The sequence below is a fragment of the Podarcis bocagei genome (genome assembly GCF_964188305.1).
Source record: "Podarcis bocagei genome assembly, chromosome: 7".
NCBI classification, from domain to species: Eukaryota; Metazoa; Chordata; class Lepidosauria; order Squamata; family Lacertidae; genus Podarcis; species Podarcis bocagei.
In genome coordinates, this window is record NC_138132.1 from 74,440,175 (window position 1) to 74,467,258 (window position 27,084).

General features: G+C 47.0%; 2 protein-coding genes across 6 annotated transcripts in view; one reads left to right on the forward strand and one right to left on the reverse strand.

Annotated features, from left to right (window-relative positions):
• The window catches only part of DVL1 (dishevelled segment polarity protein 1), a 127,653-nt gene that overhangs the window by 83,617 nt on the left and 16,952 nt on the right, over positions 1 to 27,084 (forward strand). For 3 of the 5 annotated variants that reach the window (XM_081201517.1, XM_081201519.1, XM_081201518.1), the window contains exon 15: positions 1,281 to 6,065. In XM_081201517.1, the coding sequence (XP_081057643.1) occupies positions 1,281 to 1,708 (428 nt within the window). In that variant the 3' untranslated portion in view covers positions 1,709 to 6,065. Of the gene's footprint in view, positions 1 to 1,280; positions 6,066 to 16,119; positions 16,282 to 27,084 lie in introns of those variants that run through there. The other 2 variants (XR_014009983.1, XM_081201520.1) reach the window with 2 other exon arrangements.
• Positions 1,954 to 26,086, reverse strand: LOC308590994 (taste receptor type 1 member 1-like). Its single transcript, XM_081201481.1, has 8 exons — positions 24,059 to 26,086; positions 21,618 to 21,805; positions 19,818 to 20,121; positions 17,759 to 18,529; positions 16,098 to 16,313; positions 14,407 to 14,527; positions 7,900 to 13,368; positions 1,954 to 7,798 (listed from the first exon to the last, which is right to left on the reverse strand). The coding sequence occupies exons 2-7, from the start codon at positions 21,797 to 21,799 to the stop codon at positions 12,440 to 12,442; spliced, it is 2,523 nt and encodes an 840-aa protein (XP_081057607.1). The 5' UTR covers positions 21,800 to 21,805; positions 24,059 to 26,086; the 3' UTR covers positions 1,954 to 7,798; positions 7,900 to 12,439.

Below are 27,084 nucleotides of genomic sequence, written 5' to 3' on the forward strand. Positions count from 1 at the left end.
AGAGCTGCAGATCCTAGAGTCCTTTCTTGTGGAGTGTACATACTCAAACACACACACAAACTCTTTCTCTAGATCAGCCTTTCTCAACCTGTGGGTCCCCAGATGTTGGACTACAACTCCCATCATCCCTAGCTAGCAAGGCCAGAGCTCAGGGATGATGGGAGTTGTAGTCAAACAACATCTGGGGACCCACAGGTTGAGAACCGCTGCTCTAGATGGTTCACAGAATGCTCTTCCCATGGTCTGGATCTTTGGCTAGCTTGAGGGCTGTTGGACTGTTGAGATAAGCTTCTGCTATCTCAGGCATCAAAGATGGAGAACTAATTGTTCTTCCCTTGCCTGTGTGTGTGTTTTAATACAATATTTCGGATACCTAAGTACACAGAATAACTTCTTGCAGCTTGCAATGAATCTCTGCATGAAAGCAACTGCAGCCAAATACAAACTGTGTGCGTGCCTGGTCAGCAGCTATGCTTCCTGGAAAGCCACTTTTGAGTCTTCTAATAGCAAACTTGGATGGTGAGTGCCAACAGGACTGTAGCTAAGATGAGGCCGCTCAGAAACAAGAGGGAGGTATTGGTACATGCAGAGGTATCCCAAGGATTGCAGAAGTACCAAAGACCAAACCAGCCACCCCACACATCAAAAGCAAAGAAACAACTTACGAGGGCAAATCCTCCAAGAGACTAGAATGGCCTTGAAGACTGAGCATGCTCCGCAGTCATGCAACATAGAGTGTCCGTTGGAGAAATGTGGAAGGCCACGCTTAGAGGGAATGGCCGGCTGGAACCCTGAACCCAAGCAGGGCTTTTAGGAGGGAGAATACAGTGCAACATTTGGTTACAGGTCCCCACTTGGGATTTCAGGACATTTCGAAATAAACATTCATGTGAATCTTTCTGCAGGGCTGCTTTTCGTTATTGTTACGAAACAGAATACACCCTTTGCCTTTGCTTCTTCTTTTTTTTTTACCCCAGCGTGTTTCCCCCCCCAAAATTATCACTTCTCCTTTTTGAAAATGTTGCTGCGTTGCTTCTACGAGGCTTTCAGTGTGGTTTCTGGACATCCATGCATGACAAAAAGTTACACCCGCTTCTGCCCCGGCAGTTATGCTCACCCGAGTCCTGTAGCCATTCATCGCATGCGAACATCGTGCGGGACCTACTGCTTCATCTGTTATTTCTTTGCCGCTGATCGGCAGGCGCCGGTCGGAAGCGTGGGCGACGTGCCACTTGTGTTTCTTTCCCCTTTCACTGACCCCCTTCCCTCCTTCCCCCCAGGAAGTAAAAGCAGCGGCTCTAACCGAAGCAACAGCGAGAAAAGCCGGAGGACCCTGGCTCGGGATAAGGACCGCAAGTCAGCCGGCAGTGGCAGCGAATCGGATCCCACTGCCCGGAGCGGGGTAGCAGGGAGCGTCCTTCGGCGCGAGCGGCCGGCCAGCCAGCTCAGCCAGCTCAGCCACCACAGCCGCGCCTCTGCTGCCCCCAGCGAGAGGAGCCCACACAGCCGCCATTCGCACGGGCCTCCGGGCGTTCCTCCGCTCTGCAGCCTCCCCAAGCTGGGCCCCAAAGTCTATGGGACAAGTGGGCCCCCTGGGGGTCCCCCCGTGCGAGAACTCGCCTCCGTCCCCCCCGAGCTGACTGGCAGCCGCCAGTCGTTCCAGAAGGCCATGGGCAACCCTTGCGAATTCTTCGTTGACATTATGTGAACAAGAAGTGCCTTCAAAAGACTCTTGTGCGGAGGGTTTGTTTTCTTGGGGTTCCTTTTTTAAGTTTGCAAATTGACGCTGGAAAAGAAATAGGGGTGGAGACAGAGAGATGGGGGGGGGAACTATTCAGACTGTCCTTTGCATGTCATGCCTTCCTGACTCTTGATGTTTGCAAGCAAACGAGGAACAGAAGTCCTGGAAACTTAGATATCTGCAAATCAGTGGAATCTTTTTCTTTTTAAAAAAATTCTCCTTCTGCTTCCCCTACCCTGACCAATGTGATTGATTGGTGTTCTCTTCACATACCCTAATGAGCTTTGGTATCTGTGGCATCCTCTCCCCAGTGCAATTATACTGTGTTCTCAATCAAGAAATAGCATTTTATATAGTGCTTTTAAAAAGCAACAACACACAATTCTCCAGTCATGCATATTTGCACCTTCTTTTGTTTTTGTTTTTTAAAATGTTCTGGTTACTTTCTTTCCATCTTGGGGGTGGGGGGGGACCCTTCTTCTTTTGCTATGAAAAGGACAGTGCTAGCCAGTAGCTATAAAATCTAAGGTGTGTCTGCAAATGGTGCATTATGGGAGTCCTGTATCCAATGGGAGTCCTGTATCCAACCATAAGTGAAGATCTGGCTCTGTGCCAAGGTTTTGCTTGCTTCCTTCATTTTACTATTCAGGCCTTGTTTGCATGCTACATGGTGCCTGGATCTACACCATGCGATTGCCCTAAGAAAGCGGGAAATAACTCACTTGGTAGAGAGTTGGGCACTTTGTGCTTCTCCCTCCATGCATGTCTTCAGGTTTGAATTGTGCACTGGACTTCTCCGAACCATGAAACTACGAAGTGTCTGCCAGTTACCACAAGCAGCTGGGCCAAGAGGTCTCCTGTCCACCTTGGGCAAGTCCTGCTCCTGCCTCCGTTGTTTGCTCACGCTCGCTGTTTCTTGTTTTTCTCTGCTAAAGGGAACAAGGAGATCCATCTCTCAGCTCTGCTCTCTTCTCTGTGGCATCAGCTGCTAGCATTTGCTTTCCCCCTGCACTGAAGGCAAAAGCAGCTGATGCCAGAGAAAAGGGATTCAGTGTCCAGCTTGCTTTCCGTATAAGAAAGCAGGAATAAATTCAACTTGGCCTTTCATTACACCCAGTGGATTTTCATCTAAGCGTTTGCAAACCGCAAAATCTGACTCTGGTTACATACCCAATTTAAAACAACGACAGCACTGTTAAAAATAAATGCGGCAGCGACTGTCACGTACCAATAGAAGCTGATACACACAAGAGTCACGTGGAGGTGACAGAAATTTCCGTTACCACCTGCTTCCAAATTTGTACGCAGGGTAGAGGGGGAAATTAGTTACCTGTTCAGTAACTTTTAGCATCAAAATGCACCAGTGCATCAGAGACAATTACATACTTGTGATTTGTTAAGAATAGAATGACCCCAGGACCACCTTGAAGGATTCGCAGGGTTGGAGAGGCATCCCTCAGGAATACTGTAGTCATGGGATTGTTGTTGTTGTTTAGTCGTTTAGTCGTGTCCGACTCTTCGTGACCCCATGGACCAGAGCACGCCAGTCATGGGATACATACCCTGTTTAGAGATGGCATTGGACTCAAGTGGTCCCAGTCCTTGGATGGGAAGCTTGAAATGCCAATCAAATGTAGCTGTTTGTGGTCTGACCAGTGCCAAGCAAAGTACGGACTTACGGCTTGAGCAATTCCCCATATCTGTGTCATAGACCTGCCACCCAAATGAGAATGGGAAGCAGGGGTTGTGTGCCACTTGGTATACTTTCCTTCACTCTGTGGTTGACCTAGGTCAGGGACAGAGAATCTGCAGCCCTCCAGATATTGTTGGATTGCAACTCCCACCATCCCTGATGTTGGCCATGCTGGATGGGGACTGGTGGGAATCAGACTCTGAAGAACTCTGGTGGGACTCAGGTTCCGCAACCTTGCCCTAGATAATGGTGGATCCTTTTTGAAATTTAGGATTGCAAATTGGGTTGGTTAGCACTTCTTCATGATCTCTTTCAAAAACCTGTACAATGTATGTGGATGTTTGAGGTTACTACTGTCTTGCAATAGATGGAGGTAGTGAAAATCACTGAGCGAATGAACTTGAATAAGCTGGCTTTCCCTTAGGAGGGAAACCACTTAACTTTGCCCAACCATGTTACTGTTTGGACAATTTCACATCTCCCTGGTGCTGTTTTCACTTCTCGTTCTGGAGCAGGGATGGGAGAAATCTGTGGTCCTCCAGATGTTGCTGGACTCCAGCTCCCATCAGCCCCAGCCAGCATGGGTCAGTGGTCAGAGATGGTGGCAGATGTGGTTCAGCAACATCTGGAGGGCTACAGGTCCCCCATCCTTGTCCTGGAGGGACAACCAGCTGCCGTTCTTGTTCTGCATCTCTGCTGGGCTGTTGATGTAGCACTTCATATAAATGATGGGCATAAACTTCCAAGATTGACGCCAAAGAAGATCAAAAACAGACATTAAATTTTAAGGGTGGTGAGAGTGGTTTTGAAAACCTGTGGGGGGGGGGGTTCTGACATGAAAGCATACATACATACATTTTCCTGCATCTATGAACAAAGGCCACAAAACTACCAAGAACAAACCAGTTCTAGAAACATTGGAGAAAAGCTGAGTGTGGTTGGTGCCTATTGGTTAGTACCCACTAGTGACACCATGATCACACAAACACACCTCAACTTTGTTAAAATATTCCTGACTCTCTTTTGGGGAGGTGAATAAAGTGAAAGGTGGACAGGTATTGAACGTTATGTGAGCACTGCTTAAAAAATAAATTGCAGAGCCAAAATGCCCACCTGATGCTTCAGTAAGATGGACAAGGTATAGTGTTGATATAGTATTTGACCGGCATGGAGTGTACATGTTCTAGGCAAATGAGAAAGGTGAGATGCAACCCCCAGGTTTACAAGTTGTTGCATTCTCTGTCACATGTATTTTATCTGTTTTCGCCCTATTTGTTTCTTCCGGGCGATTTGAGATTTGAGCACTTAACTTGACCATTGGTTTTACAGTGGTGCCTCGCAAGACGAAATTAATCCGTTCCGCGAGTCTCTTCGTCTTGCGGTTTTTTCGTCTTGCGAAGCATGGCTATTAGTGGCTATTAACGGCTTAGTGGGTTAGTAGCTTTAAGAAAAAGGAAACAAACTCGCAAGAACTCGCAAGACGTTTCGTCTTGCAAAGCAAGCCCATAGGGAAATTCGTCTTGCGGAACGACTCAAAAAACGGAAAACTCTTTCGTCTTGCGCGTTTTTCGTCTTGCGAGATACCACTGTATAAGCTGTGTTGATAGCACTGAGCCAGCAATACTTCCCATTGTGTGTACTGTGTGCAAGCTGGCCTGTCTCTTATAGCTTGCTCATCAGGAGGAAAGGGGGGGGACCGGCCTTCTCATTCCACATCCGTCCACCCCCCTCCCCAAATACTCATGTGGACTGCTGGCTGTCTTCTGTGAGGACCCCTCTCTTTTCATTTTTAAATGAGTGTTTTCCTGTACTTTGAGCTACAGCATCCACAGTCTGGCCTGGTGCAAATGCTGGCGGATCGCTGGGCTTCAGAAATGAGAATGTTTTGCACACAGCAGCAAGCTTTTCGAAGTGTCAGAAATGTTGGTCTTTACCATTTTTTTTAAAAGTCCTTTGCAGTCCTTGGACTGGTTGTAAGAAAGAGAGATAGGCAGGTGGAATGAAGGCAGACTGAAGTTGGTGGGGCAGTGCCCCATATGTCTTCATGAACTAGCTTCTACTGTGCATGAGGGAGAATGAACCCAGTACTGCCCTTCTCCCGGGTTTGGTTTGGTCATTTTGTGTTCCCACTCTGGGAAATGTAGCTCTACAGTGGGGAATGGGAGGGTCTCCTAACAACACACCCCTTAAAAACTACAGCTCCCAGAATTCTGTGGGGGAAGCTATGCCTGTCTACAGTGGTATCATAGTGCTTTGAATGTATGGTGGGATGTGGTCTTTCCTGTACCCACCACCCACCCTCACTTCCGCATCACTTAAGGGTTTTGCTGACTTCCAGTCCACACGCTTATGTTTTCAAGCTCGGCTTCTCAGCGATGAGAGCGAAAACCTCTTAAAAATGCTTTTTAAAAAGCTGAGCAAGAATGCAGAATTCTATGATCTACAAAACATGGCGCACTTGCTTGGCAGTTGAGTGCAATGAATATACATGGCTGTGCTTATCAAATTGACAGGAAAAGGTGCAATTGCTACTATAACAAACTTCTGCAGCAGAATAAAATTGCTAGCACTGAAATTTCCAAACTGGGCTGGAGCCGTTTGGATGGCTACTTGTGTGGCGAGAAATAAATTTAACTAAAATAATTAAGCGTGTTAATGTTTCTTGGCGTCATATGAGCAAATGTACATTGTCAGAGAGTTCCTGTAGCAGCCCACAGGACTCGCCGGAGGAGGAGGGTGCTCACTGGCTATGTGTGAGTTGCCACTTTTGGCTTCCTTCCTTCCCATCAGCCTCCACTGGCCTTGGGGCATTGATCCATGCACCTAATTGACAGAGGCAATTGCCCAAACCCAGTGGAGGCTGATTTGAAAGAAGTAAGCTAAGACTACTGACTCATCCAGAGATACGGTGGGGAGCCTCTGAAGGCAAATAACTTGTGCATTGGAAGTGGCTTCTTGATCCACACACCTAATGGAGAAATGCCATCGCAGAGCTCACCTGCTTTTGGCTGAGGATGCCTGTTGCATCTCTGAATGAGAAAGCTCTCGGCTTTCCTCCCTCCAAATAGCCTCCATTGGGAGCATGTCATTTTGGTGCATCTCCGCACACAGCGTCTAGCTCCCAAAAAGGAGAGGCAGCAGAACTGGCCCGCTGTCACGGGAGGTTGCCTCTTATGTATCTGCATAAGCTGCTGTTTTGGGCTTTTCTTTTGAATTAGGAGGAACACCCACATCAGAGATAGAGTTGTAGAGTTGGAAGGGGACCCCAAATGCGGAGACACTTAAAAACAAAGCTTTGGGCAATGGTGAGAGTGACTGCAGCTTTCTGTCAGCTTGTATTAAAAATAATAATAATACACGAAAGCATCACAGCTATCAGAAATTTGGACAAGGCTGTGTTAGCACTTTTACTTTGGGGTCATGTGGAATAGCCTCTATATGTTTCTCTGTCCATTTTGTGTGTGTAAGTTAAAAATGTCAAGCCAGTCAAAATGACAAAGTGTTAGCAGGTCTGTGCTTTTGGATGTGATGGCAACAGCATGCTTTGTGAGAAAGGCTGTGACATTATAGTGACAATCGTGAGAACGATTCTGCTTTTTTGCAATCACCTGTTTACTCTTCCCAACTCTCTCTCTTTTTCTTTTTTGCACAACTGCACTCTCATCTTTCAACTGTTTGGAGTTGCAGTGATAGCAATCTCTCCCCCCCCCCACCGATAAAAATAATAATCTTGGGAATTGTGCTTTTGCAGGGCATCCATGGGTTGTCTCGAGTGCCAGCCTTCCTCAGAGTAGACCCATTGAACTTAATGGGCACGATGAACTTAGGTCCATCAGTCTCAGTAGGTCCACTCTGATGGCTACACCAGCCCATGTCAGTTTCCTGCCACTGCTCCACATCTTTGGTTTACAGTGGCAGGGGAAAATCTCAGAATAATATAAAGCTGCCTATCTCCAGCTCAGGCCATTGCTATATCTAGCCCAGCTCTGTCTGCTCTGACTGGCAGCAGCTCTCCAGGATTTCCCAACACAGCATCGGTAAGGGACTGGACACCCTGCAAAGCACTTTCCCTGCCACTGTGGTTATTCCTCAACAGCTGGTTTCTGGGGAAGGTTAGCAGCTCAGTGGCAGAGCTTCTGCTTTGCATGAAGATTGCAGGCTCAGTTCGCAGATTGCTGGCTCAATCCCCCAGCTAAGGCTAGGAGAGTTCTTCTGTCTGGAGAGCTGTTGCCAGTCAGTGTAGTAGACAGTGCTAAGCTGGATAAAGCAGCTTTCCATGTTCTACCAAGTCAGAACAAGTAGATGCACTGCCTGTTCTGACTAGCAACAGCAATTTTCACCATAGCTGTCAACTTTTCCCTTTTCTTGTGCGGAATCCTATTCGTAATAAGGGAATTTCCCTTTAAAAAATGGAAACGTTGACAGCTATGATTCTCACCAGGGTCTGTGGTCTTTTCCATCGAACACTTCTTGACCATTTTTAACTGGAGATGGCAAGGATTGAAACTTGGACCGTCTGCGTGCAAAGCTTGACCACTGAGCTGTGGTGCCCCCTAGCAGAGATGCTGCCATCAGATGCTGTGAACTTGCCAAGGGCTCCTCCCTAGGCAGCTCAGCTTCCTTGCAGACATCCCAAAAGAGATGTCAGTTTACTCTGAGGGTGCAAATCTCGGAGAAGAGGAGTGCGAAGACCAGCCGGTTCTTCTTGTGGATATATAGTTAAAGGGGGTTACATCCAGTCAAGGTTTACTGAAGAGTAGACCCATTGAAATCTGGTCCATTAAGTTTAGGGGGGTCTTCTCCTGAGTAAGGCAAACATTGGCTACACCTTTATATCTCCAGTACTTACGGCAAAACTCACATGAGCAAGCGTTTAGAATAGCACAACTATTTGCTTCGTGAATCGTACGATCTGCAACACCCCTGTGGATAGATACAGGCATAGACACACATAGATAATAAAATGGCACCACCTGTGTAGCAGGGGGCAACCTTGCAACAGTTGTGTGGACCTGTTAGGGATTCTTAGAAGCTTCCAAAATAGCTGTTAGGTTGATGGCAGGTGTAACAGAGGTAGCTGCCTTAAGTTGGCCCAACCCTTTTTTAAGGGGTACATTGGTCTTCAACCTTAAAAATGGTTCACCCATGTTAAAAATGGTTCACTTGCTGTGTCCCAGTGGATCTGTGCTCTTTCTACACTCTTTTAGAGTGATCTGCCCCTGATTGTTTAATCTGACTGTAATTGGACAAACATGTCCCACTGTCTTGTCATTGACCTTTGGCCAGTCTTGCTTTTGTTCCTGTTCTGTTTTCGGGCAGATCCACACCATCTGTTTAAAGCACATGGCTTCCCCCAGTCATCCCTGAGAAGTGTCGGTTCCCTCCCAACAGAGCTACCATTCCCACTACCCTTAACAGATTGCGGTTCCTGGGATTCTTTGGGGAAAAGTTATGTGCTTTTAAATGCACACCCCTTCAACTCCCTCGGGGTCCTTTCCAACTCTATGATTCTATGCCAGGGATTCTTTAGCTGTTATTCCAGCATTGTAGGAGCTATGAACGTTGAATGGTGTGGATCTGCTGTTAATCCACTAGGTGGACTCACCCCTTGCCTTTTTTAAAATTTCGTTTATCTGGATTGTAGTGAGTAACTTCAAAAGAATGATTTTAATTCTAATCAGTGATTAGAAAGATGTGTAAAGAATTTATGTACAGTAGAGGAAAACAATTTAAAATAAATGATTTTAAGTAATGACTGGAGGTGGGGAGAATCTTTACTCCCTATCACTCTCAGACGTTAACTGTCCTAGAACTGGTTCAGTTCCCAAGGTCAACTTTTGGGCAGTGTGAACCGTACTGTTTCCCCATTTTACATGTCTATTTCATAATTGAATTCTTTCTTTTTTGTAGATATTGTATTAAAATTCAAGTGTCTGTATAGTTAATATATAGCAGCTTATGTGTAAATGCTATTTTAAACACTAAAAAAGCTTTTAATTTTTACGTGACAAATGCACTTTCCTGTCTTTCCTTTATTTGTGGTGATACTTTATTTTGAGAGGTATGTGTGTTGTGTACTGTATATTTCAGATTTTGCAAGCACCATAACTTATTCCTGGGTGACAGTCCAACCTTGCTTTGTCCTGATGTAGTTATGAGTCTTCTTCATTGCCCAAGGTTTCTTCTTCTTCTAGTAATCTGGGGATTGATGGCTGGTGTCCATTGGGACTGGTAGGGCAGAAGTCAGGGAGACGAACAGTAGGTGGCGCCAGAGCCCATGACAAGGAAAGCCAACTCATTCTAGTTTTGTCCTCATCCCACTCCCTGCTGAGTTCTAGGAGGAAAACACTCAGCTTAAAAAGGAGGAAACTGAAAGGCAGGACCACCCCCTTCAACAGGTTGTCAGGTGGGGGCTGGCTTAGGGCAGGCTGAAGTTGGTGAAGCAGTGGCCCATTTGCCCCAAATGGATTAGGGAATCAGAGGGCATATTAGGCTATGTATGTGCCACACCTCTGATTCTGTCTCTTGCAGAAGCACCTTTAAAGTTACACATGTAAGTGTGTGAAGTCCAAACACCTTCACCTGCGTTGTCATCCAAACCTGTCCCAAAGGCTTGGGTCAAGTTAACAGCATTGCACACCTTTTTAAACCATGTGAAGCATATAGGAAAGAGACAGGAAATGTCCAATTACATCCAAATAGATCACCGTGCATTTATTTGTGTGCCGCTTTCCTTCAGAACTGTGCCCAAAGTAGCTCACAACGTACCAAATGAAGAATTAAGTACAACAGTTTGAATCAGCATGTACAAGTTTGTATGAAGCAATGCAAATAAACCAGCCTAGTTTAACAGCTTAAAACTGAACAAGAGAAAGGGCAATGCCTAACACAGAATAGATAATGCATCCAAGAAGATAACGGAGTTGAAGAATATCCAGCTCTTAGGGCTCTTCCTGGGTTGTTGTTGTTTAGTTATCTAGTCGTGTCCGACTCTTCGTGACCCCATGGACCAGAGCACGCCAGGCATTCCTGTCTTCCACTGCCTCCCGCAGTTTGGTCAAACTCATGCTGGTAGCTTCAAGAACACTGTCCAACCATCTCGTCCTCTGACGTCCCCTTCTCCTTGTGCCCTCCATCTTTCCCAACATCAGAGTCTTTTCCAAGGAGTCTTCTCTTCTCATGAAGAGAGTCTTCTCATGAGGTGGCCAAAGTATTGGAGCCTCAGCTTCACGATCCGTCCTTCCAGTGAGCACTCGGGGCTGATTTCCTTCAGAATGGAGAGGTTTGATCTTCTTGCAGTCCATGGGACTCTCAAGAGTCTCCTCCAGCACCATAATTCAAAAGCATCAATTCTTCAGCGATCAGCCTTCTTTATGGTCGAGCTCTCGCTTCCATACATCACTACTGGGAAAACCATAGCTTTAACTATACGGACCTTTGTTGGCAAGGTAATGTCTCTGCTTCCTGGGTTACAACCCAGCAACAATCCTCTCTGGCTCTGGTCCGCACCCTTCTCAGGAACAAATTCGTGAACTGTGGTCATATCTTTTACTGGCGTGGATAGAGAGGGGTGTGTGTGTGCGCGCACACATGGAGAAGCCACTGACTTTTGCATGTAACTACAGGGAATATAACTCTATGAAGGTAAGTCACCTGTTCACCTGATCATTTTTGCCTCAGGCTCCGTCCAACACTGACGGAAGTTTGCCCACAAGGGGATACGGCCCTAAGGCAAGCTTCTTGTTTAGAGTGTTTGTGCTTGCCCCGCTCTGGCAATGCCGATGGTAAACTGTGCTGCTTTCCCTCTCCTTCGTTTCTGCAGCCTGCTGGAACGGCTGCTAATAGATGCAGTGAGAACCTCCTTGAAATTCTGTAGCCAAAGAACCACTTCACGTCCCCGCTGAGCCAGAGTTTTGTGTCAAATGTGCTTATGAGTCTGTGGCTTAAGGTTCTCCAGATGTTGTTGGGACTCCTGATTCCATCAGCCCCAACCAGCCTGACCAAGGGAATTAGGGAGGATGGTAGCTGTAATCTAACACCCAGGGGGCATCAGGGTAGAGATATCTGCTCTAATTCCTACAGTAGGAATGGCGAATTTGTGGTTCTCCAGAGGTTGGATGCTGGCCCCAGCCACCATGGTAAATAATCAGGGGTAGGGTGAAGATAGTGGAGTCCAGCACTATCTAGAGCAGTGTTTCTCAAATTTGGGTCGTCAGCTGTTGTTGAACTACAACTCCCATCATCACTAGCTAGCAGGACCAGTGGTCAGAGATGATGGGAGTTGCAGTCCCAACAACAGCTGGAGACTTATGGTGCCCTCCAGTGTTTATCAAGTTTGAGAAACACTAGAGGGCACATAAGAATGTGAGAAGAGTCCTGCTGGATCAAGCCAATGGCCCATCTTGTCCAGCATCCTGTTCTCACAGTGGCTGACCGGATGCCCCAGTGGGGAGCTGGCAGTCTTCTCCCACTCCTTACCATAGCTGTCAACTTACAGATTTGAACATAAGGGACCAGCAGCCTCGAAAATAAGGGATCAGCAGCCAAAATAAGGGATTTTTCAGAGCACAGGTATGTTCAACTTCTGATCCCCTCCAAGCCAAAGGCAGAAAGCCCAGCCAGCAGCCAAACAAAGCCTCAATCGGTGGTTCCCACAGTGCAGCAACTCGGCAAAGGGGATGCAGCAAGGAAAACCACCATCACCTCTCCACTGGGAAGCGCTGAGCAAAGGCGAGTCCCCAGGCAACGCGGCCGATTTGCACAAGGCATGCAAGCTCCACCCCTCTATCGTTCTTAGACTCCTTATTGGGTGAGCAACGCAGCCAAGCAACACAGTTGGAGCCTCCTTCCTCCTTGGCCGGCAGGGAGGGAGGGAGAAGAGCTGCTTCCTTTGAAACCCGGGAAATTTAAGGGACATCATCAATAAGGGACAGCAGCGGGACACAGCACTGTGATAAGGGACTTTCCCGCCAAATAAGGGACGGTTGACAGCTATTCTCCCTACGTTACTTGGTTTCTGGCGCATCCGGCTTGCTGTCTGCTGGAGGGTTCTGGGGCAGGCAGCGGAAGTGGGCGTCCGTGTTCATGTGGGGTGCGAAGAGAAGGATGTAACACACTGGGTAGTAGTAGGAGCCGAAGATGGCAAAGATGCTGGCCAGGCCAGCAAAGACCTGGAACAGGGAGACAAACTTCCCTTGGGAGGTGGCATAGGTGGGCACGAAGAGTGTCCAGATGATGAGGATGAGGATCATTGCAAAGCTAATGGACTTGGCGGCCTTGTCGTTCCTCTGGTCCGAGTTGTTTCCCATGAAGGTGCAGAGGCAGCAGACGGCAGCCAGGCCAAAGTCATGGGCTAGGAGCGAGCTGTATCCCGGGAAGGAGCTGTCCCGGCATTGCACCAGGATGGTCTTCTCCAGCTCAGTGCTCTCCTCCAAGGAAGGAGGGTTCCAAAAATACCATACGAGGCAAAGGAGGCCCTGGATGGCTATGTTGAGGAGAATGCAGAGGCCCATCAGGTGCTTCCTCAGCTTAGGCCTCTTCAAGGTCCGGCCGAGCCCTGAGCTTTGGAGTGTCTTGCCAAGCAGTGTGGCCAAGCTGATGGTGAAGCTGAAGAAGAAGAGGGGCTGCCGGAGCTTGCAGACCATCGAGGTGGGCTTGATGACAAATAAGTAGAAGCTGCTGCAGAAGCAGGTTGAGGAGAGGACAATGGAGAGTGTGGGGAAGCCACCGACAAAGCGCATGGCCGGGGTGCCGCGGTGCTTGGCCAAAATGCCAGTGACAACGGCCATTTGGGCCATGGCCAAGACCGTCAAGGCCACCATGTTGATGGGGAGGGTGTCGGTCACCTCCAGGTATTCAAACGCTCTGTCGTAGCATGTGGTGCTCTGCGGAGGAGACCATTTCTCTCTAGGGCATGGGGTGCATTCATGGGGATCTGGATGAAAAGAATAGTTGATTAGGCAAGAAGGGGAGGAGGCTGAGTAGAACTATGTTGGATGCAACCCAGTTTGTTTGGCTGAAAAGTTGCCCTTTCGCTGGTTAGTCTGATCCTTTTTTAATGCCAGCACTTTTCTTTTTTAAGAAAACAGTCTTCAGGTGACAGTCATTGTGTGTAGGAAAAGAAGGAATAGCTCTTCTATGATGGTGCCAAAAGAGGCATCCCATTGTGTGTGTGTGTGTGTGTGTGCGCGCGCGCGTGTGTGTGTGTGTGTGTGTGTGTGTGAGAGAGAGAGAGAGAGAGAGAGAGAGAGAGAGAGAGAGAGAGAGAGAGATATTAAAAGATGCCTCTTCTAAGACAAAGCCTCCCATGCACTACCGAAAGGGACGTGGGTGGCCCTGTGGTCTAAACCATTGAGCCTCTTGGGCTTGCCAATCAGAAGGTCGGCGGTTCAAATCTGTGCAACGAGGTGAGCTCCTGTTGCTCTCTCCCAGCTTCTGCCAACCTAGCAGTTCGAAAGCACGCCAGTGCAAGTAGATAAATAGGTACCGCTGTGGCGGGAAAGTAAACAGCATTTCTGTGCACTCTGGCTTCTGTCACAGTGTTCTGTTGCGCCAAAAGCGGTTTAGTCATGATGGCCACAGGACGCAGAAAGCTGTCTGTGGACAAACGCCAGCTCCCTCGGCCTGAAAGCGGGATGAGCGCTGCAACTTCTTTGTTGCCTTTGACTGGACTTAACCATCCAGGGCTCCTTTACCTTTTCACCTTACCTTACATGCACCACCTGAGACAAAGTTTACTCCCTCATCCTTTCTGTTGTTCGTTATCATGCAAACATAGTTAATTGGCTAAAAATGCATTTCATCATTCTTACTTAAAATGTAAGAACAGAACAGGGGTGGGGAACATGAACAGGAGCAAAAAATATTGATAAGGCAAAAAAAAGAAAGACGCGTTGGTTCAAAACTTTGCTGCCAATGTACAGTTGTTGAATGAGGAGGCCCCCTTGGCACATCTGGAAAAACTCCAGCTCACCGTTTTTGTTCTGGAAGTAATTTGCAGGACAGTCTTCACACAGAAAGCAGCAATTGTGTTCTCCTCTCAGCCATCTCTTCTGCCCTGGTTTGCACTCCTGTGTACATCTTGATATGGGGGGCTTTAGGAAATGAAAGAAACAAACAAAAGGTATTTACCGACTCCAGTGGACCGTGCTGTCCCCACCACCACTTTGGAAACTCTGTCAAAACAAGCTAGCCCCCCCTTTCCTCTACATCTGGGGTTGCCAGCCCTTTTAGGCCCCATAATACACTTGGACTTTTTTTTTAAGGAAATGCCATAGATGCCACCCACTCTGATCTCTTCTTTCTCTGCTCCCCTGAATCATTCCTGCAGCCAGCTACCACACAAGTGGCAGGGAGAAAGCAAGCACACTCCATTTATCCCAAGGTATATCTAGTAGAATGGATTTAAGCATTGAAGCATACCTAAAAGTGATAGAGGAAGTGGGAAGGATTGCCACTCTTCCAACTTCCTCCATCTCTGTGTACTTTTCAAGGGACAAAATGGTATCCACCCTCAGCTCCTCTACAGGGAGCAGTGAGTGAGGGCCTCAAAGATGCCAGAGGAACACCAAAGGGGTGTCATTGTGCCCAGGAGCGCTGTGTTGGCAACCCCTCCTCTAGCAGTCCGTCTGTCCCCGCAAGCCAGTAGATGAGGAAGCAAATAGGTAGTGACAAGATGGAGGAGCACCACTGCAAGTTGCAGCAAGGAGCAGAAGTTGGAACCAGCAGACAGCAACCCTTTGAGAGCTCTGGGGCCTCGACAGTTTCCTGAATATGCTAGCGCCCAACACTGATACCATCATGGGAAAGGGAAGCTTCTATTAGTGGATGGTCCAAACTGAGGACTGAATACTGGGCAGTAAAAGTCAGCAGCCTGAGATGATCTATTTTCTTTCTTTCTTTTTAAAATTTCCCCCCTTAAGTTTCTAGTCCTTATGCCTGAAAAATCTTGCTGGAAGAAAGCCAGCTGACTTGTGAGGAGCAGTAGGAAGAGAAGGATGTGGACCTTTAAGGATAAAGATGAGGGGCACTGGAGGAGGATGAGAAAATGTCTTTAGTAGGCCTAGAGAACCTAGTTCTGTTTAAACAGAGTTTGGACTTAATAGGGACCACCATTTGCAGAAAGGAGGATTTGTTTTGTTTTCACTTAGAAGCCAAGAGGTATGTACCGTATTTTTCGCCCTATAGGATGCACTTTTCCCCCTCCAAAAATGAAGGGGAAATGTGTGTGCGTCCTATGGGGCGAATGCAGGCTTTCGCTGAAGCCTGGAGAGCGAGAGCGGTAGGTGCGCACCGACCCCTCTCGCTCTCCAGGCTTCGCGGACCTCTCCGCAAGCAGCGGGATCGCTCCCGCTGCTTGCGGAGAGTTGCCTGCATGCCGAAGCCTGCGCGCGCTGAGATCAGCACGTCCAGGCTTCGCGGACCTCTCCGCAAGCAGTGGGAGCCAGCGCTGGGCTCCCACGGCTTGCAGAGAGCTGCCTGTTTAGGGGCTGGGGTCGGGGGAAGCTCGGGCCTCCTCCGCCCCAGCCCCGCGCCTGGGGGAAAAATAATTTCCCCCCCTTTATTTCCCCCCCCCCCCAAAAAAAACTAGGTGCGCCTTATGGGACGGTGCGTCCTATAGGGCGAAAAATATGGTAAGTAGTGAATAAACAACTTAGTGCGAACCTTCCCTTCCTTTGTGTTCCAGCGGATCTTTGATTTGCTAATGTTGAGCTGAGGCTGCAGGGGATGGTAGCTACCAAAACTGACAAACTCGTGGTTTCCATGTGTGGTCGCATCCCAGTAAATCAGGTCATAACCTGTTGGAGGATTTCCCGACTTGCTGAAATGAACCAGATGAGAATTGATGGTAAAGTTGACCCGAGCTACTTCTTCCAGGAGCTGCAAAACAAGGAGAAGAACCCGAAGAAGTGTAGTTATTTAAAACCACAAGTGAGGGAGGTGTCAGCAGAGGGTTGGAGGCACATCGAAGCCTCTCGTATTTTTTTTATTTATTAAAAGCATAAGCTCCTCTATACTGCCTCCTTACTGCTATGCAACACATGATTTAAGGATGCTTTCCATGGGCATCTGGTTAGTGTGAGAACAGGATGTCAGATGAGATGCACTTTCAGCCTGATCCAGCAAGGCTGTTCTTGCACTCTTGTGCTCCAAATAAGAAAGATTTGCAAAGCCAAACTAGGCAAGTGTGCGGGCAATCTCCCTTTGGTGAGGATGCTAGGTATTACCACCCTCAGCTGGGCAACGATGCGCTTATGACTTAGGGGCCCTCGATTAACCAGATAACTGGTGGTATAAAAACTAATGAATTTAAGTGCATTTTTCCCTTGCTGCTGTAAGGGATGGGAAGTCAGGGGTGAAGCTGGAGCAGGTTTATAAAGCTGGCTGTACCCCCGACCCACCAATGGGCAGGTGTGCTTACATGAGAACAGGGAGTCTAATGGGGTTTCTGAGATGACTGGAGTAAATGCAGCCCTTCCAAAGTTTGGAGGATTGAAACCCTTACAGTGGCTGCTTTCTGTCAGGCTTCAGGGAATCCGATCCTTCCCACAGTGTAAGCCAAGAAGCAGATAAACAATAAGAGTCCTTACCAAGTCTTTTATTCAATAGTCTCAGAAAGAGAGATAATGGTGTTGCTTCAAATAAAGTCCCACCCCCACCGTCTCTCCTATAATACATCATCTTTGCGCCGACTCATCTGTGCTTTCTGCCTCTGAGCTCTCTGCTCTACTGCTCTCAATACCCGCTGGGTCCTGGGAGGGGGGGGTCAGGAATGCTTTCTAAAGTCACTCAGTCTGTCAGCTGTCTCTCCCTTGGTGCTGCTTCTTCCTCTCCTAGCCCTCTCCCAATACTTCCCATCTTCTCCCCTCTTCAGCCTCTGAACTATGACCTTCTGCAAACCACTGTTGTAAATATATACTGCCCTCCTCTACTTGGGAAGGTTCAGGAGGCCTTAGTGTTTATGCCTAAGTGGAATGTGCTCTTGAACTCATGCTTGTCTGGATGGTGGGTGGACAGGGGTTTGTGGACATATGTAAAAACTAGCCTACTGTGCAAAGGTAACATTTTTTTTAGTTGCCCCACCCACTTTTTGCTCATGGCTCCACCTTCCACTGCCATGTGACCCTGAGGTGGTTGCCCAGAAAAGAACACAAGTCTCAAACTAAATAAAAGATTAAAAAATTGTTCCTCAGCCTTGGTGTCAATAACTCAGGTAGGAGGAGAGAGAGAGAGAGAGAGAGAGCGTAGAGTCCTTTCACAATGACCAAAGCCAATAAAACTCACAGCCCTTGCAGGTAACCCTGTACTGCTTCCTCCTCACTCACCTGCCATGGGTAGACCTCTCTGCTCATGTTGCACCACTTGCTTGTGGCATTGCACTGAAGCAGCTGGTGGAGAGCATGGGCGATGACGTAGACCGCTTTGTAGGTGTTGAATGTGCTGTAGAACCTAGCGGGACCGGTGTCTGTGGAGAAGTCGGCAAGAGTCAGAGAGCTGCAATCAGAGCACTGCTCATCCCCCTCACTGGTGTCAGAGCCGGTCTGGTCCCTACTAGGATCTGCCACGACATTCTGCACATATTCTCTGAACCCAGGCATCTCCCCGCTTTTTATCGCTACCCCGATGATGGTTCCTATTCTCGCCAGGTTCGGAATATGAGCAACGATGGGCGAGGTTGCCCAGCACTCGCTGGCGATCCACACTTTGCCAGTGATGCCCCTGCTCAGCACCACCCTCAGCAGCGCCTCCGCACTGCTCGGTTGCGCGAAGATCACCGTGGCATTGATGTTGGACCTCTGGAGCTGGTCGGCTATTTTGGACAGCTCCTCTTTCCTCTTGCTTTCCTCCGGGTCGCTCGGGAGGATGGCTTCGTAGGCCACACACATATCCTTAGAGAGAGCCAGCTGGACGAAGATCTGCAGGGCCCGGCGGCCGTATTCATCGTCAGTGACCAAAGTGGCCACCCAGTTCCAGTTGAACTTGCTCAGGAGCTGAACCATGGCGTCGGCTTGGATTCGGTCGCTGGGGACGGTCCGGAAGAACGATGGATAAAGTTGCCTGTCACTTAGCTTATCGCTGGAACTGGCGTAGCTGATCTGGGGAGAGATGGAAGATAGGGAGGATATGGGAGAAGATAGGGAAGATTCACGGCAGATTCACGTGGTGCATGGTTAAACTATGGAACTCACTTCCCCAGGAGGCAATGATGGCCACCAACTTGGCCACCAGCTTTAAAAGAGGAGCAGATAAATTCATGGAGGAAGCTAAAGGCTATCAGTGGTTAGTAGCCCTGGTGGCTATGCTCTGCCTCCATGGTTTGAGGCAGCAATGCTTCTGAATATGCACTGCTGGAAACCACAGGAGGGGATTGTGCTCTTGTGCTCAGGTCTTGCTGGTGGGCTTCCCACAGGCATCTGGTTGGCTACTGTGAGAACAGAATTATGGGCTAGATGGGCCACTAGCCCAATCTAGCAGGCTGTTATTATCTTCTTAGATGGAGACTATGACAATTGGGATATTCAAATAACCGTTGAATTGATGCAATGCAATCAGGCAAGCAACAGTGATTTGGGTGTCTGGGCATCTGTGGCTAGAACCCAGCTAAGTTATATTCAGAGTTGGCTCGCTGAAATTTGTAAACCTAAGTTAGTCCCGTCCCTTATTTTAAAGAGGTCTGTTCTGAGTAGGGCTAGCATTGGACACAAGGCATAGGGGCATAATGAACAGACATACTTAATGCCTACAACATGCATAGAATCACAGAAATGCATCGTTGGAATGGTCATTTACTCCAGTCTCTGCAATACAGGATAATTAAATGATTAAAACAGCTATATAAATGCAATTCATATTAAGCAGCAGAAAATTATATATGAATTATTTCAGTCCCCAATAACCACATCCAAAAGTCTGTGAGAAAAATAAAACAATGGTGCTGTTAGATGCACCTTATTGGGGAGAGCATTCCACTGATGGACCGTGGCAGAGGTGTATCCAGCACTTTCATTATACAGCATTTGGCGAATGCTCTTTATCCTGGCTTTTGACAATGGAGATATATATTTTTGAGACCCACCTTATTTCTGTGATTTTAAATTGTTTTAAACCTGGGTTTTTTTTAAAAAAAATACTGTGTGATATTGTGCTTTTAATATTAGTGTTGTGTTTCAATTGCTGTAACCTGCCCTGGGACCTTAGTATGAAGGGCAGGTAATTTATCACAATCATAATTCTTGATTCTGCTACTCGACCACCCAGATGGATCTCAACCTTCTGCCTCAATGTAGCGCCTTGGATCCTACTCAAAACACACCAGTGGAGACTCTTCCTTGAAGGGAGGAAGAGATCTTCGTAAGAGCCAGTGCAATGCGCTTCCCATCTTACCTCTGGGATCAAAAGGAACTTCAGGAACCGAGCCACCAGCACGCTCAGCTCCGAATTGCCGGGGCCAACGACAGCAACAACTCGAGGCTTATAGTTGGTATAATCGCATTGCACCTCCACGCCATAGTGGTTGGGGTACTTGGAGAGGAAGGACATTGTGGGCTTGTTGGCCACGGCTGGGTTGTTGCAAGTGTTGTGGATTTCATAGCCGAGCTTGACACCGGGGAGCAGAGAAGTCGAGTTGTTGATTTCGTCGATGGCAAAGCGCATGCTCAGGTGCCGCTTGTATCCAGTAATGTCGAAGCTTAGGGAGGTGGTTAAAAAAGAGTTAATAATTTCAAGGACAGGGTGAATGACAAAGGTTCCTTTGCTGGACTTCAAGTCAAGAATTGGGGGTGGTGTCAAAGGTGCTTAATTTGCTGGGAGTCTGGGTGCAACTCAGTTTAGCAGATAGGAGTTTAGACACCTTAGATTGCATCCTGTTTACAACTTCCTCCTCTTACACTTCTCTCTCTGACCTCAAGGTCATTTTGGATCTATCCTCTGAGAACAAAGGAGCATGCATGACTGCCTTTGTCTTCTCTAGATTAGTTAGCTTAGAACTAGAAACCTCTCTATCCAAGCTATGCACTTCCTATAATAAGTGGCTTTGTTATTTTCTTACTCTACAAATATCTCTTATGTGTGTGATTGCTGCAGATGAAATCTGATCCCTAATCAGACTCAGAAGCCACACTCAACACTCTGCATACTCCTAATTTTACTGAGGTGGAACAACCTTTCCTATTAGGACTGTACCATTTCGTTGAAGCACCTTGGAATGACAAAAACAAATAGAAGGTTGAGTCAGAGATGAGATGTGTTGGAATAAATTGATCACACAGGCCTGACTGGAGTTGGAGCCCAGGAATATCTGGAAGTCCAGATTCTTCATCCCTAATTGGAGATTGGATTCTCCAATTAGCAGCCTCAGTTAGCTATCCTTTTCAGTCTGGACATGACAAGCTTTTTGCATGCCTGACTGAGAGGTGCTATAATGTCTCTATGCAGTGACAAGACATTGCCTTGCTGGAATAAAATGAGTCCTTACTGTCAGAAAATGATGTCAGCATGGCCCCCTCCCAGCATAAACTGGGACCAGGGAACCTCTGAAATCACCTCCACAAGACAATGTCTCAGCCAGAAAATCAGAAGAATTGGGAGCTTCGCTATGTCCCCAATTTGGCTCACCCCACACAATCATTTCTAGTTTGGTATGGAGTCCAAACTTAAGCTCTTTCTGCTTAGCACAGCTCTCACTTTGTCACATGAGACAGCCTGGTCAGTGTCCTACTTAGGAGGAGGGACTAGGGCTTAAAAAGTCATAATTGGGGGGGGGCAAGGATAGAAGCAGACAGGTGGAATGCTTAAACCCCAGTTGGATGCCTGGAAGTTGCTGGTGCAACAACTTCCGTAGGCTCGTTCCTAGCCCAGGTGCCCTCTGGACAGCTCCTCTTCCATTCAGCACCAACTGATGCTGGACAGCTCCTTTGCCTTGTTTGGAAGCCCAGAATGAGATACTCATAACAAGTCTGCCATGGGGGTGATTTCGGGGTGGTGGTGGTCTGGTTTTCCCAACCTAGGTATTATTGTGGGGAGGTGTCAAGAAATTGGGGAACTTGATATTGAAATATTTCCTTTGACAATGTTGAAAGAAATGTTGGAGAAAGTGCTTTTCCATAACTTCAGATGCCTGGAAATTTTACATCTCTAGTCTTGGTGGACTGTGCATTTTGCTGAGGTCCTTTGGGTCCTACTCACCCGGAACACTTGGGAGTCTTCAGCTCCACATCCTGGCTTAGGTACTGTACTTTGGAGTGAAAGGCAAACATCCCACCAAGGACAAAGTCCCCCGGAGCACTAAACTGAGTCAACAGGGACTTGGCTTTTGCTTCGTTCAGTTGTATGGAAACCAGGAGCCCAAGCAGTGCACTGAGAGCCATTTTAGCCTGTGATGAGGAAAATGGAAGGTAGGTTTTATGCCTAGTGTTTACATGCTGTTTGTCATGTGAGATTCACAACAAACCCTGCAAGGCAGTACTTTCCCATATTGCAGATGGGAGGCTGAAGGGTGGAAGGTCTCGTCTGAAGGCCACCTGGTAGAGAAGCAGGATACAAACCAGCGGCTTTGTGATGTGTCGCCTTATCCTGCCGGGCGTGAATGAATTTTGTGTGCACCTGAACCCTGTGGAAAGCAGGCTTGAACTCCCTGTCCATCAGGTAGCACATGGGCAGTTCATTCCAGCTTGGTCACTATCTCCCTTTACCCTCACAGGCCAACTTTGATAGGTGGGATCTTCTGATATCATGGTGGCATCAGATGATTGACAGGTGATCCAGCCCACCTGTCCATGCCATGCTTGGCTGCAGGGTATGGAGAGGTAATAATTAATAATAATAATAATAATAATAATAATAATAATAATAATAATAATAATAATAATTTAAATGCCGCCCACCTGACTGGGTTGCATCAGCCACTCTGGGCAGCTTCCAACAAATTAAAACATCGAGTACAGTAAAACATCAAACTTTAAAAACTTCCCTATACAGGGCTGCCTTCAGATGTCTTCTAAAAGGTAGTTGTTTATCTGGTGGTTCCTTCACTGCAAGAAGTAAAGTTACAGGGAACCAGGCAGAGGGCCATCTCAGTAGTGGCACCCTCCCTGTGGAAGGCCCTCCCATCAAGTGTCAAGGAGATAAAGAACTACACAACTTTTAGAAGACATCTGAAGGCAGCCCTGTATCAGGAAGTTTTTAACGTTTGGCAGTTTTTTATGGTGTTATAGGTGTTGGAAGTTGCTCAAATGGGCAAGGTATAAATAATTAAATAATTACATTATTATTATTTTTAATTTCCTTTACATCTGACGGGAGGGCATTCCACAGGGCAGGCACAACTAGTGACAAGACTCCTGAGCTAAAGATCTGGCCCACAGCTTTATATCACCTTCAATGATTTTTACTCTGGCCTTTGAGGTGTATATTTTTTCAGATTCCCCTCTTCCATGATTGTAAGCTGTTTTAAACTGGTTTAATGTTATATTTTAAATTTGTAGGGCCCTTGGGTGAATGGTGGGTAACTATTGTTGTTATTCAGAACATTTATGCCCTGCTAAGAGTGACTTATATACAATCAATGAAAACAAGACCATCCCTGCCTGCAGACTTACAATCTAAAAAAAACATGGCACAAGGAGGGGAAAGACATGGAAGGAAGAGGGGGGAATCGAACTCGGGCCATTGTTCCTATAATGACCAGTCTGCACAGTTCAGGGGCTGGAGGTGCTTGATGGAATGATCCTTCTGCCTCCTGACTCTTCCATTGAGGCAGCCTGGTGAAATGACTTGCCTGATGGGACTGGCCTGTTACAGCAGAGACGATGGAGCGATTTAATACTAATAAACGCAATAAAGCAAACAAGCTTTCCTTGCAAAAGAGAGGGTTAGTGCACTTCGTATTAAGAAAATGTTGTGTTGTAGTTCTTTTTGTAGAACTGTAGAGTTGGAAAGGACTCTTGGGGGTCACCCAGCACAACCCCCCTTTCAGTGCAGGAATCTCAACTAGATCATACATGACTGGTGGCCACCCAAACTCTGCTTACAAACCTCTGAGGAAGAGGAGTCCATCACCTCTCGTGGGAGTCTGTTCCATTGTCAAACAGCTCATACTGTCAGAAAGTTCTTCCTGGTGTTTAGTCAGAATCTCCTTTCTTGTAACTCAAAGCCATTGATTTGGGTCCTCCAGAGCAGGACAGAACAAACGTGCTTCCATCTTCCACGTGACAGCCCTTTAGCTATTTGAAAGTGGCTATGGAGTCAGTTTGGATGCGGGTGGCGCTGTGGGTTAAACCACAGAGCCTAGGACTTGCCGATCAGAAGGTCAGCGGTTTGAATCCCCGCAACGGGGTGAGCTCCCGTTGCTCAGTCCCTGCTCCTGCCAACCTAGCAGTTCGAAAGCACATCAAAATGCAAGTAGATAAACAGGTACCACTCCGGTGGGAAGGTAAACGGCGTTTCTGTGCGCTGCTCTGGTTTCCCAGAAGCGACTTAGAAGCGGTTTCCCAGATGCCGGCTCCCTCAGCCAATAATGCGAAATGAGCGTCGCAACCCCAGAGTCAGCCACGACTGGACCTAATGGTCAGGGGTCCCTTTACCTTTACCTATGGAGTCAGTTCATAAGAAAGAAGGAATAGACTTACCTTCCTTTATTTGCTCTGCTTCATATCCATACCTGTGGTCGCTCTCACTTTCAGCCCATGAAGCTGCATTCTGCCCTTCTGTCTCTGGCCATTTGTGTTTGATCCTGTTTGCATGCTTGACTAGGGTGGTGATCTTGGAGGCGATGCCCACTAGGCAAAGGCTTTAAAGCCTGGGAATATGTTACATTTGAATAGTAGTCGGAGGAACGCAATGACAAATGGTACCTGGGCGACTCTGCCCCGTGAAAGGGCAGGTGGAGGCCATTAAATCAAATCATAAGCAAAATGAATCATTTGCATGATGTTCTGAAAACAGTGGGTGGCCATCTGGCAGCCCATGAGCCAAATCCAGCTAACGAAACAATATTATCTGCCCTCGCCGTGCAAACATGCAAGCACAAATGCTACAGTGCTGAACTGTTTGTAACCTGTGGTCCGTTAATCCTGCACCTGCCCCGTCCCAGTAAGCTGTGCAGCGGGTGAGTGTTCGTGGGTAGGGACTTGGGAGGGGGAAGAGAAATTTGCGTTTTGATGCCCATCTACTTCATTCACACTTTTTGAAACGGTGCACGAGCCGAAACACAGCTGTCTGTCAAAATTTGCACTTCTCCAAATTTTGTTATACAGTTTTGCACTTCTCTGAATTTTGTTACACAGTTTTCCAACAAAATAAAGTGCACACAAATGTGTGCACATTATGTATGAAAAGTATGTTTAAAAATGCGTATTTTATAAGCCAAAATTAACATTAAAATGAATTGTATTGTGGGGAATAGCAGTAATGCATGGATTAGGCAGAGCACAAGCCCAAATGTGTATATCAGGACTCACTTCACGTAAGTTGCACTATGGCACAAGAGCTGCCCCCGCAGATGGCCATAATATGGTGGCACTGGGGAAGCATCGCAGAACAACTAATAAAGTGAAAAGATGTGTGGACAGTTCGGTATAAATTTACCACTAATGCACTGTTACTGCATCAGTGATATTTTTACTCTGGCCTCTTTGACACCTGAGATGTTGTGTTTTCAGGACCCACCCTATTCCCAAGTCCTGAAATCTGTTTTAACCCTTTTCAATTCTGAATTTTAAATAGTTGTAACCCACCCTGGGATCTGCTGGTAAGGACAGGTAATAAATATAATAATAAAATAATAACATCTGTATAAAACAAGCAAGCCCCCTAACCCCAGCCTGGAGGTAATAGGTTTGGTACCGGTATTTTGTTCTTTTAAAGCTACCTTATTAAAACTTGATGTTTGCTTCTACTGTGGGGTGTTTTAGTTGGTCTTCAGTGGTCTTAACGCTCTGTAATTTGTCATGTCATTTGTCATTTGCAGTGATATCGCTGGTCCCCTTTCCTGATCTCTTTTTTGTATATCCATTGAGGCTTTGAGCGTGAATTGGCTTTAACTTGGAAACAAAACTATTTGCATGGTGGGGAGGGTGTCCTGAGGCTTTTCTCGCTTCATTCCATCTCATTTTCACCATCCCGTCTCATTTTCATGTTCTTTGCAAAGAGATTCAACCAGCGCATTCAAATCTCTGTGAGAAAATAGCCCCCTTGTGCTGCCTTTAAGCCGTAAACATATCTGGCTTCAACTGGTTTGTGGCAAATGTGGGCAACATAATGGGTAGGATGTCTAGGATTCTTCCTCCCCAAAATACATATTTTAAAATATAATTGCTATTTTCCATATCTTCTTTCAACATTTCATCTCCCTTATTTTGTTAAAATGTGTTTTAGTTACCACATATGTAATCCTGCCTATCCCCCCAAGGCTCTCACTGTCTTCCACTTTATTCTCACAGCAGCCCTGTGAGGTAGGTTATGCTTAGAGACAGTGACTAGCTGGCCGAATGAAGATCTTCCAGGTTCTGATCTGACACTCAAACTGCTACACCACTGGCTCACTTAAAGCACCCAAGATAGTGTGTATAGAGTTATCCTGTTTTATGTTTCCAACAATCTTGCATGATAGGTCTGGCACAAGAGAGGGGAGCTGGCCCAAATGAACATCACTGATGGTCAAGGCTTAGGGATTACTATCCCTCCCCTGGTGGCAGCCAAAAAAGAAAAAGAAAAAAATAAGCAGATAACACGAAAAGTCCTTACCACATAATTTATTCAGTATTCACAGAGTGAGACAAAGGGATGTAGTCTCCCCTAATCTACGCCAGTCCTGCATAGGCTAATCTGAGCCTTTTGCCACTGAGCTCTCTGTTCTTCTACTCTCAATGTCTGTCTGGTCCTGGTCAGGAATGCTTTCCAAGGACACTGAGTCTGTCAGCTGTCTCTCCCCTCCTCCTCCTCCTTCTCCTCCTCCCTCTTCCTCTTCCTGCTCTTCCTCTTCCAATATTTCCCAGCTTCTGCCCTCTGCAGCCTCTGAACTATGCCCTTCTGCAAACCAATGATCTAAATCTATACTGTCCTCTTTTTGGGAAGGGTCAGGAGAGGAGGGGCGGTCCCCGCCATTCCTCCTTAGTCCAGCCCCTGACACTGATGGATGGGAATTTTAACTCTTCTGCACCCCTATGCAGAGGTTCCCATGCATGTGTCCCAGTGCATAATGGCCACATCTCCAATGTCACACCTGTTGACTAGTCTCACCCTTTAGTAGCCTTGTGTGATGTATGAGCTGAGCCGCCAGATGCACAGCTATTTCACACATACAACCGTAGATGCAAAGGCTTCCATCCCACATGAGCAGATGCCGGGGGTGGTGGTGGTGTCATTCTGCTCAAATATAGTCGCAACACGTGACTATAGTAGCTGTGTTGAATATAGTAGCTGTGTTATTATAGTAGAATGGCATCCAAAATTTACAACTCCTCAGCTTCAAAATAATATATATATCAGTCCATAACCAAGAAGTAGTCAACGAAATGAATTACTGGCAGGGAACACCATGACGCCTTTCAGTGGATGATGTCCAAGATAGTATATCCGGATTGAATCAACAGTTTCGAAGATGAATGTTCGTCAGCAAATCGTTTTAGATAGCATATCCATACAGGTAAATGTA

Coding starts and splice junctions, on each gene's coding strand:
- LOC308590994 (XM_081201481.1), bottom strand. CDS start 21,799: ATGGCTCTCAGTGCACTGCTTGGGCTCCTGGTTTCCATACAACTGAAC. Junction 20,122..21,617: donor AAGACTCCCAAGTGTTCCGG/GTGAGTAGGACC, acceptor CACCTCCCTAAG/CTTCGACATTACTGGATACA. Junction 18,530..19,817: donor AGTTCCTTTTGATCCCAGAG/GTAAGATGGGAA, acceptor ATCTCTCCCCAG/ATCAGCTACGCCAGTTCCAG.